General features: G+C 47.4%; 2 protein-coding genes across 2 annotated transcripts; one reads left to right on the forward strand and one right to left on the reverse strand.

Annotated features, from left to right (window-relative positions):
- Positions 1 to 344: 344 nt before the first annotated feature.
- gpr83 (G protein-coupled receptor 83) lies at positions 345 to 4,533 on the reverse strand. The gene is made up of 4 exons (XM_076170394.1): positions 4,225 to 4,533; positions 2,732 to 2,857; positions 2,140 to 2,273; positions 345 to 1,062 (listed from the first exon to the last, which is right to left on the reverse strand). The coding sequence occupies exons 1-4, from the start codon at positions 4,468 to 4,470 to the stop codon at positions 345 to 347; spliced, it is 1,224 nt and encodes a 407-aa protein (XP_076026509.1). The 5' UTR covers positions 4,471 to 4,533.
- Positions 4,534 to 7,453: 2,920 nt separating this feature from the next.
- Positions 7,454 to 9,890, forward strand: ankrd49 (ankyrin repeat domain 49). The gene is made up of 3 exons (XM_076170258.1): positions 7,454 to 7,512; positions 8,225 to 8,468; positions 9,293 to 9,890. Exons 2-3 carry the CDS (start codon positions 8,238 to 8,240, stop codon positions 9,767 to 9,769), a joined length of 708 nt encoding a protein of 235 aa, XP_076026373.1. The 5' UTR covers positions 7,454 to 7,512; positions 8,225 to 8,237; the 3' UTR covers positions 9,770 to 9,890.
- Positions 9,891 to 11,175: the final 1,285 nt, after the last annotated feature.

The following is an 11,175-nucleotide window of genomic DNA, read 5'->3' on the forward strand; positions in this document are numbered from 1 at the left end:
GAGATGGACCATTAACACATGTCCTCACCAATCACTAATACAAGCCTGTGAGAGAAAACACACACATGCACACACGCACACACACACACTGTATAATTGGAAAGGAAAAACGTTTTGTTGAGTGCTTGTGAAAAGAAAGAAAAAGCTTGATTAGAAATCCTTTTACAGCTGCAGTTCTAATTGAAAGCTACAGTCGAGTCGCAGCTGTGACTGATGTGAAACTGAATCTGCCAATCTGTCAGTCGATTACCATCTTGAACAGGCCCTTACGGCTTCCTGTTATCTTTGGAACATGACAAAACAGTGAAATAAGACTGACAACCTCTGCTGCAACTTTTCTGCATTTAGTTCACAGTGACGATGGGCTTCACAGAGAAGATGTCAGTCTTCTGCGAGAGCGGCTGTCTGGCGGTGAAGAGCACGTGTGCGTCATTGAGGTTGTGTGAATGACCGGAGGAGGCGTGACTCTGGTGCGAGGAGACGCGGCTCGGGTGAGAGGAGGCGTGGCTTGGCCTGGAGGAGTCGTGGTCGTCAGGCCAGGCAGTTCGACGACGCAGAGCGCGGGCGGCTACGGGGCGGAGCTGCGGCTCTAAGTCCACCACCGCACTGCGTCTCCTCCTGCATATGTCCAACAGGATCCGGAGCTCCTGGCGAAAGGTTGGGTTTAGGCAGCAGTAGATGAAGGGGTTGTAGCAGGTGGAGCTCATAGCCAACCAGTGAAAGCAGAAGTAAAGGGCGTTGGAGGAGTGAATGGCCTGGCTTGACAGCAGCACTACGTAGCAGTTGAGGGGAAACCAGCAGACAGCAAACACCGCCACCACCAGGAGCAACATGGCCAGAGTCCGCCTGCGTTTTCTTCTCTGGGTGGCATGTTGGGCTGTGGTGGTGTCGCCGATGGCATTGTGGTGCCACAGCCGACAAGCCACTGTGGTGTAGGCAGCAGTGATGATGAGGAGCGGCAGCATGTAAAGCAGGAGGAAGGTCAGAAGGTCAATGTACTGCCAGTAGAGGTCTGACGGCTCTGGGAAATCTGGGACACACAGGCTGCGCTCCTTCTCTTTACTGTTGTGGAGACGTGGAGTGCGAGGAGGAGAGAAAAATAGATGTATAGAGGAGTGGTAATAGCATGAAAGGAAGGTTCATGTGAGAATGGAGATGAAGAGCACAGCCAGGAACATTCAGAGGAACAAAAAGATAATATCCTGGCTGAGTGAAGGGGAGACTAAGAGCTCCTCCACTGACCAAAGCTTCATTCAACCTCATCAGGACCCACACATACTGACAGAATGTGTGGTTGCTATAGCGACACCATCAATCTCTAATCATTTGCATTACTAGTGAGTGGACATGTCTGCCACATTTTTGAACCAACCTGAATATGAAACGTCACAAAACAAAGTTGGAGACAGACAGACAGACAGACAGACAGACAGACAGACAGACAGACAGACAGACAGACAGACAGACAGACGGACGGACGGACGGACGGACGGACAGAGATAGAGAGAGACGGACAGAGAGAGAGAGAGAGAGAGAGAGAGACTAAGAGAGACAGAGGGACAGAGATAGAGAGAGACGGACAGAGAGAGAGACAGAGAGAGAGAGACAGACAGACTGAGAGAGACAGACGGACAGAGAGACGGAGACACACAGAGAGACAGAGAGAGAGAAAGAGAGACGGACGGACAGAGAGAGAGACTGGATGGTGCTGTTAATAGGTGTGACCATAGAAAAGTGTCAGCGCAAAAGTTAGTGTGTGACCGTGTGACCGTGTGATCGTGTGTGTGTGTGTGTGTGTGTGTGTGTGTGTGTGTGTGTGTGTGTGTGTGTGTGTGTGTGTGTGTGTGTGTGTGTGTGTGTGTGTGTGTGTGTGTGTGTGTGTGTGTGTGTGTGTGTGTGTGTGTGTGTGTGTGTGTGTGTGTGTCTGTGTGTGTGCGTGCTTGCGTGCGTGCGCACGGAGGCAGTAGCTCAGTGGGTAGAGCTTCCGCTTGGGAACCGGAGGGTCGCCGGTTCGAGCCCCTGCCGAGGTGCCCCGGAGCAAGGCACCGAACCCTCAATTGCTCCCCCCTCTCGCTTTAGATAAAAGCGTCTGCCAAATGCTCCTAATGTGTATGTGTGTGTCTGTCTGTGTCATCATACCTGTATGCAAAGGTGAGGAGTTTTTGGTAGATTGCATGTGGGAGAGAGAAGCAGCTGGCCAGTATCCAGATAGCAGCCACCCAAATGCTGCCATGCATGGGCGTCATGCGAGGTCTCAGAGGATGCAAAATCACCTGTGAGACATCAAAACACACACACACACACACACACACCCAGACCCTCCTTCACACTTTTTGTAGTATGAACGATCGTGACACAATTGAGCCTTTGTTCAACAGAATAGATGAGTATATCTGTTCAATCATTCATCATTCATTCTGTTTTAGAGACACAATGAGAGAAACTGCAACAATATTCTATTCATCTTCTAATCATCTTGCATTCCTCTCATTCAATCATTTAAAGAGGCTCATGTTCTGGTCGGCTGTGCTCAAGAACATGCAGGCCAACACTGTGAACGCTAGAACTTAGATTATTCATTCATTTTGATTGTGGCTACAAATAGAGGGCATTCATCTGGCACTAATGAGGATAGATGGTAATTATGTATTTAGCATTTTTAAGTACTGACATTTTTCACAACTTTCTCCCAAACTCAGAGAGCAGCATCATGGTTTCCTTAGAAACAAACCTGCCGGCGGTCCAGAGCGATGGCAGTGAGTGTGAGGGTGGAGACGTGCAGGGAGCAGTACTGCACAAAGCGACTGATGTGACACATGGTCCTCCCAAACACCCAGGTGCTGTTCACAAAGCGGACCTGAGGAGAAACACACACACACAGACACACAACATAAACAAACATATTGGTTAAATCAGACACAAACAAACAATCTTCTTTAACTTGAGATCAGATCTTAAAGCTGATGGATAATTCTGTAATGCTCTTTAGTAAAGCAGCACAATCTTAAATATGTGGTTATTGCCTATTTGCAGCTTCAAAGCACCCAGCTCTGCCTGGATAAATAAAGCTCCTATCTGAAGATTTCATATCTATTTGTAGCTTGGTTGTTCTGGGTTGCTGTTCTTTAGTCTCTAGTACGGTCAGTGAGTTCATTCAGAAAATGACTGATGATGACAGCTGGGCAGATGTGATGAAAGAATGACACATAAAGTAGCTGCCATGTGGCTCTGATGACCGGCTCAGCAGAGGAAACAATCTGCAACTGAGGGGAGCAACAGGTCAGGAGCTGTGATTACAGACGGAGCTGCTCTCTCACACACACACACACACGCTCGCTCGCCCCTCAGGTCTCAGGAGGTGATTGCTTTGCTGCTGTATATAGACTGTTATTGGTTAAATTGCGGTGCAGCTCCACTCCCATGCAGGTCAAATTGGATTCAAATCTCTGCGGTGTTGCTGCGTTTCTCCGCCTGCTGCTGCAGAATACAAAACACAGATAAGATTCTTTATTTAAACTGGACTTGTTCTCACTTGGGGCACATTTCTATTCCCCCGTCTGTGCCTGTTGACTACAGTTTTAGATTAGCAGTCGATGAGAAGTAACATTACAATACATTTGTTGGCCAATTCCCTTACTTTTCATGCCTCTGATCAGCATAATCACTCCTCCCTTGTTTTATTCCCATAAAACAACACAGGCTGTACCGTTTGTTGTCATGGGCATCATTCAGATTCTACTCAGCAGTGTGTGTGTGTGTGAGTGTGTCCTCAGCATTATTCATAAAGGCATGAGCTCCCGTTGCTATGTGTTTATCCTGCACTGATTCTGGAGTTTGTTGATTGTATTGACACCTGATTTCACCTGCCATCAATACAAACACATACAATCATCTTTCCTCCACTCAGCAGAGCATCAAGCCTCCAGCTTCATGGTGATTTGTGTCCTGTCCTCTGTCCTCTCCTCCCTTAAGGGGAAGTGTGTTTCCATTGACAGCAGCGGAATTTCAATTTCACCTTTTTGCATCGTGACGTTGCACTTCCTTATGTAATATTATGACAGAATCATCGTTTAACCTTTGAAATTGACGAATTGTGACTTATATGACTAGATGACAGAAATATAAAATAACCACAACCCTTTGAAATTCCACAAAAAGTCCTCTAAAGTATCACACACACACACACACACACACACACACACATACAAACTCTCTCTCTCTCACCAGGGTGAACGGCGTGTTGAGGACGGTGATGAAGATGTCAGCCACGGCGAGGTTCATGATGAAGAGGCTGGTGGAGGACTGGGTGCGCTTGTTCTTCAGCACCACATGGCAAACCAGCGTGTTCCCGAACAGCGAGGTGACGATGATGAGCGAGTACGCGGCCACCAGCAGCGCCTTCACGCCGGCGTCCTGCGACTCGCCGCCGCGCCGCGTCCTGCTGGCCAGAGAGCGCCAGTCCGCCAGCATCCCGTCATCGAAGTCCAGCAGGAACAAACCCGACGTTCGGTTGTCGAACAACTTCGCGGAAACATTGACGGGACGCTCCGTGAGAGAAAGTATCTCCTCTTGTGCAGAGAGAGACGACCCGTTCGCTCTTTGCTCCGCTCCTCCTGCCGCCCCCGGCACCCAGAGGAGGAGAGGGAACCAAACCAAACACACACCTCGCATTTTACCCGTCATTAACAATTAAATTAAACATCCAAAGGAAAGTTGATTCTCGGGCACCTGGACTTGGTGGTGAATACTTGGAGACGTTTCGACCTCGTATCCACTTCTCTTCTCCTCTTTGTGTGTGTGAGTCCGTCTGAACATCTCATCGGTCCAGGAAGCTTCATTCTCAGGGACCTGGACTTGGTGGTATAGAAACTTGAAGACGCTTCGCCCAGCATCTGTGGGGCTTCCTCAGCTCTGATTGGCTGCCAGGGATTCCCATGGTTCAACCTCTGAGGACTGAGGACTCCATATCAGGGTCTCTGATCGTTAGAGTGGTTGGGATCCCCCGTGGTGTCCGGTTGGGGTTCTCCTCTCTGCAGTACCTGTGTGTGTGGGTGTCTGGCTGGTGGGTTTGGTCTCTGGGGTATGAGAGAACAGCACGTGGATGATAAGTGATGTCACTGTCCTCCTCCTCTGTTCAGAGATGGGTTTGCAGCTATTCAAGTTATCCTTAAAAGCTTTTCTCTTGCATAAAAACATCTCTAATTTCACCTGACCTTCATTCATTTTTGGTGACAAATTTTGAAAGTTTTTGAAATTTGTTTTTGAAAGAGAATTCCTCCTCCAGTGAGTTCTTTCTGCTATTTGTTCTTATTTAGATTAATCAAAAACCTCTTTTCTGAAATGCAAACTGCACCATGCAGAGGTGTGTGTGTGTGTCTGTGTGTGGGTGTGTGCGTGCGTGTTGAGCTGTGAAAGTCAAATCAGCCTTTAATCACCTTTTCTCTCATTGCTTACATTACATTACATTACATTACGATTACGACGCTTATATCCAAAGCGACTTACATTACATTACCACCCTTCGCAGAGGGGGGAGCAATTGAGGGTTCGGTGCCTTGCTCAGGGGCACCTCGGCAGGGGCTCAAACCGGCGACCCTCCGGTTACCAAGCGGAAGCACTACCCACTGAGCCACTGCCTCACCCCCGACACCCCCGACACCATGGCGACGTGAAGGTGTGACGTGTTCCCTGCTTACATGTGAAGTTTCATTAAGGTTGAACACACACATAGGGGTTAACATACATGTTTGTGCCGGTTCCAACATGGTCAGACACCACAGGATCTACTTCCTTTAGGTACTTTAGTGTGTGTGTGTGTATGAGTCACAGACCTCAGCTCAGATATAGTAACCGTAACTCCAGCTGTGCCTCTTTCTTAGTTTCTCCGTGTGAGGCGCTCATGCCTCAAAGGGTCCTGCCGGTTTTGTTGAATCTTTCACAAACCGAGCCCTGATGTTCCGTTTGATGCGGTGACTGACTACGTAAAGTCACGCAGCGTGTGAACAGATAGTGAAAGGACCGAACATGAGCTTCAAACCAAAACAAATCATTTTACACCAAAGAGACCTTGAGTGTTGTATCTTCTGACACACGTTACTTTGGAGACTCTTGAAGTTGAGTTTCATGGCCTAAAACATAATGAGCATCATAACATTTTTACAAGCTCGTATCGCTTAAGCAGGGATGAGACAGCGGTGACTCAGTGGTGGGTTAGTGTTGAAAATCAATCCACAATTAATACTCAAATTTAATTCTGAGAAATGATGAAGCTAGAATTTGTGTGAAATATGAATCAAAACGCAACAATATAAAAGTGAGACACACATTCTCTCTATCTCTCTCTTTCTCTCACACACACACACACACACTTTATCTATGTTTTATAGCAGTCCTCAGTGATGAATGAGGAGAGTGTGAGGACATGGAGATCCAGATGCACGTTGATGACCAATTCTTTCTCACTCTGTCTTTTCAGATTGGATACTCTCTGATCATTTCTTCACATCTTTTATTTTAATGGCTTCAGAGTGAACAGGGGCTTTTACAGTGTGTGAGATATCCTGAATCATTTGCTACATCTTTTGTAACGCAGCAAAGCAAGAAGAGCAAGAAGGAAACTTCCTGGGTTATTATTGCGTTGGATAAGAAGTGTAGGTGACCAGGGGGAGTACAAAATGTATGAGCTATACAATAACAGCGTCACAACGCACCACCGCCACTTACTTGATTTGCCTCTTCGGACTTCCACCTCCTATCGCCAAGCATGGTGATGTCATACCGGATGTGGGAAGTGCGTCTGTGTGAAGGCAAACATACCTCAGTTATCATTAAGCAGGCAATTGTCAACCTTTCCAACAGAATGACGATAAATGGGTTCAAACTGTGACAAATTCATCATTTTTTGGCTTAAGGTGCTTTTTAAAAATTGTTGATGTGTCAGAAATTGTAAAACCTAGTGAAACAAGAAAAAAAAAAAAGGTTATTCTATGTGTTTGTTTGTTATGTAGATCTATTTAATATTTGTGAATAAAATTAATTTCCAGCTCGACACCCTGAGACACAGAACTCTTGGGACAAATTGTTCACTTAAAAAGATCATGGCAGTAAACAGAAAACCAAACTAAATTGAATTGTGGACATATTTAGCGTTTGAAACACTGTGAGGAACGCAATATGAGTTTGGAGCTTTAATTCCACAGCACCACGACAAAGATCGGAAGATTAATTTATCAGAACTGGTTGAATTTGGGTAAAATATCATTTGTCGGACTTTCTCCGTGTCATACTGTGTATATTTTACACCGAGAGGCAGCACTAAAGTGCCACCGCAGCGTATCATCTGTCAAAAATAAAGTAGTAGAAGAAGACAAAGTAAGCACAAAGGATTGTGGGTAACAGTGTTTTCTTTATGTTCAGTTTTAACAAAAACTGAATTGCGAAAACTACACATCCCGTAAGCCTTTGTGATGTTTGTGTCTGGCAGTGGTTAGTTTCGAACAGCAGCGCTGCGAGGTGAGCGTTAAACTGAAGCTGTAGCTGCGATAAAACAACGATATTCACTGTAAATGACACGATATTGATACGATGTATAAATGTAACCCTGGCAGCAACAGCCACGACCTGTAACATCCGCGTAACGCCATATTAGTGGCTACGGCCGTTGGTTGTCATGTCAACGTTAGCCGGTTTTTCATACCGTCGACATGACAGTCAGGTTAATTTAACGTCACTGTCGTGAAGGTGTAGCGGTTAAATGTAGCGTAGATCGAATATGACATCAAGTGTTTACAATCGGTTCCCTTAAGTGCTCATTTAATCTCTCATACTTATTATTGGTGTAAGGAACTATGGTGAATGCCTCGTGTGGTAGTGGAGGGTTTTGGCAGTGGTGTTTGTGTTTGTGCGTGTGTGTGTATGTTTGTTGTGGGGAAATAAATTTAATAACAGAAAAAGTTATTTTCCTCTGCGTCCTGAGGCAGAGGACTAATTTCCTCACTATTGGCCTGTTGCCAGGACAACAACAACCCTGCATGTGTCCCCTGCTGTGATAGTCACGGCAGGGGAAACATCATCATCATTGGGTCATCATTTAACCAACTCTTGTTATGAATTACTGTCACCAACTACTCATGCAACATCTTCATCTTCATCCTCCACCATTAGTGTCTCCATGGTCCCTTTGGTTTCTCTGTTCTTGACTTCTTCCTCTCTTATTCTCCTGTAGCGATAGAGGATTAATGGACTTCCCTGAAGATTTCAACCAGCTGGAGCTTCTAAACACCCACGGTCACCTGATCCCCCGTGGAGCCAGCAGCCTATGGACCGGAGACGAGGATCAGGGGGAAGAGGTGGAGGAGGATGAGGAGGAGGAGGAGGTGGAGCACAATGAGGAGTGGTACCTTCAGAAGGAAGAATCCTTCAAAGACGACCCGGTGAAGCTCATTCTGTGGGCAGCAGAGAACAATCGTGTAAGTGACAGCGACTCAGAGCTCATCGGGCTCCAGCTGGATTTTCTGTTGAATGATTTGGAAATGAATTAGCACTAAATAATGTCCTGATCTCATAACCGAGCCCTGTTCTCCCAGGAGACGGCTGTTATTGTTGCTCTGGTTGTTGCTGTGAGCTGTCTGTGATGTTCTGCCTCTTCATATTTATGAGTGCACTTTCGGACGACACACTGAAAACACACTCCTGCAAACGTGGGACCATACACTCGATACCAACGACACTAACTACAAACACTCAGGCTAATTTGCATACGGTCAACGCTAAAGTTTGTCTCCTTTCATACTGAAGTCCTATCTGACAATAATAATAATAATAATAGTAATAATAATGACTTTGACCCAAATCATTCTGAGTAAAGGCAGTGACAGTGCTGAGGAGGTCAGGTGTGGTTGAACTTTAAATGATCCAGTCTGAAGGAGCACAGGGCGCTGATGGTTGAATGACTGACTGTGTCACTAACAATACACCCGTCCTGGCAGATAATTAGCACATCATGTTTAGAATAATTGGCACTAGAGAGAAAACCACGTACGTCCAGCTTTTCTAATCAACTTCTCACATGCGGTTGAGGAGCTGAGACATCTGTCCGGATCTCAGCACCATCAGGAGCAGCAGCAGGGTTCGGTTGATCTCGTATTTGTTAAGCGACGCACTGAACGCCCCACCAGCTCTTCAAATGTTTTTCTGTGGGCACACCGCTGTGCTCAGACAGTTTGGGTGAAAACAAACGGGACTAAACCAGCGGAGTGTTTCCTGACCACGTCTCCCTCTCTGCTCCCTCCAGCTCTCTACGCTCCTCAGGCTGCTGAGCTCTGACGCCTCTCTGGCTCGCTGCTGTGACGAGGACGGCTACACTCCGCTGCACCGCGCTGCGTACAGCAGCCACGTGGGCGTGGCCTCCGCCCTGCTCGCCGCCGGGTGTAAGGTGAACGCCCGCACGGTTGACAGCTGGACGCCTCTTCATAGCGCCTGCCGGTGGAGCCGCGTCGCCGTCGTGAGCCTCCTGCTGCAAAATGGCGCCGATCTCAACGCCCAGACTAACGGCGGGCTCACGGCGCTACACCTGGCCGCCTCCCACAGCTCCGCCTCCAAATCAGACTCCGCCCACACATTAGAGCTCCTCCTCTCACAGCGGCACCTGAAGGCCGGGCTCCTCAGCGGCAGTGGGGAAACGGCGAGCGAGATGGCGAGGTGCAGTGGGCCGCACCACTTCCTGTTTGAGATTGTGGAAGACTGTAACAATGTGCTGCCAAAGTGCTGAACTAGGGGAGAGAGAGAGAGAGAGAGAGAGAGAGAGAGAGAGAGAGAGAGAGAGAGAGAGAGAGAGAGAGAGAGAGAGAGAGAGAGAGAGAGAGAGAGAGAGAGAGAGAGAGAGAGAGAGAGAGAGAGAGAGAGAGAGACTGCTTCTCCTCTGTAACGTATTTAATGAATCTCTTTGAATGAATAAATTGCACCTGAATATAATTGTCTGTTTGCCTCTGCATTCCTCTTGATGAAAGAAGTAGATGTAGAAGCTGATGGCTTCTGTCTGAATGATGTCAGACTCAGCCTGAGGCTTCTGCTGTGCCTAAAAGGAGCTGGTCGTGACTGTTCTGATGAGGGTGTGACGCGTGGGCAGAGGTGCAGCTGTAAATGTCCTCTGTGTGGGCAGACTGCTTTTGCTTCTGCACCGCAAATGAATATTGAGACTCCAGGTTATGAGTTAAGAGCTTCTCTCCTTACTTGTGACCTTTGTCGTTTTCCAACACGCCCATGCACAGCCGAGCAGAGCTGAAGCCTCACGACTCAATCAAGGCTTAAGACGGCATCTCTTTCTGCAGATAACATGAAGAAGATCTGTCCACAAGCTGTGATCTCCAACATGCAGCGGTGAGGAGCTGGGGACATCAGCATGGCGCTCAGGGTCAAACCACTCGCTCCTTTACATTCAACAGAAGCAGCCTCAGTGGTTCAGGCATTTAATGAGCGTCTTGCATTGGAAGCCTCCTGAGGTGTTCAAGGCCTGTCTGGTCCAACCAGAGGAGATCACAGGGTGACACACAATACGCTGTAGAGATCATACAGCTCAACTCGCCAGGGGAAATTCTCAGGATCCCCAGGAGGAGCTGGAAAACATGGCTAGGGCGAGAGAGATGTGTGTGCTGCCTCCAGCTGTGTGTGGATTCAGATGAGATTGGAGGCTGAGTCATAATAATGAAGGCTGGCTTTTAAACTGATTGCTGAAGGTGTTGGTGATTTACAGCAATTATGGTCCATTGTGGCCTAATGTCAGAAGAATTATTAGCACTTTAAGTCTTCATGCGATGGTCTGCAGCAGAGCCAAAGACGTGTTGCATCGAGTTTCCCCAAGAGACTTGAGTTTCTGACTCCTGGTTGGTTTGATCGGTAAAGTCAAGTCAACCAATATCACATCTAGCACAGCGTCTCAAAGGGCTTTACAGAGCCACAACAGCAGGACAACTCAGAGCTCTCTAGGGAAACACCCCAGAGAAAACCTTAATGTATAAGGAAAGAAGGAAGAAACGTCAGGAGAGGAAGTACCAAGAGAGATTCCACCTCCAACAACGGCCGGGTGAGCAATAGGAACACAGAGTCACGCAACAGGTCCAACACAATGTGCTGGACTCAGAGAAGAGAGACACTCGGCAGCAGGACGAGCCGAGAAAA

The sequence above is a fragment of the Genypterus blacodes genome, unplaced genomic scaffold (assembly GCF_046128005.1).
Source record: "Genypterus blacodes isolate CSIRO-AG114 ecotype Tasmania unplaced genomic scaffold, CSIRO-AGI_Gbla_v1 ptg000216l_1, whole genome shotgun sequence".
NCBI classification, from domain to species: domain Eukaryota; kingdom Metazoa; phylum Chordata; class Actinopteri; order Ophidiiformes; family Ophidiidae; genus Genypterus; species Genypterus blacodes.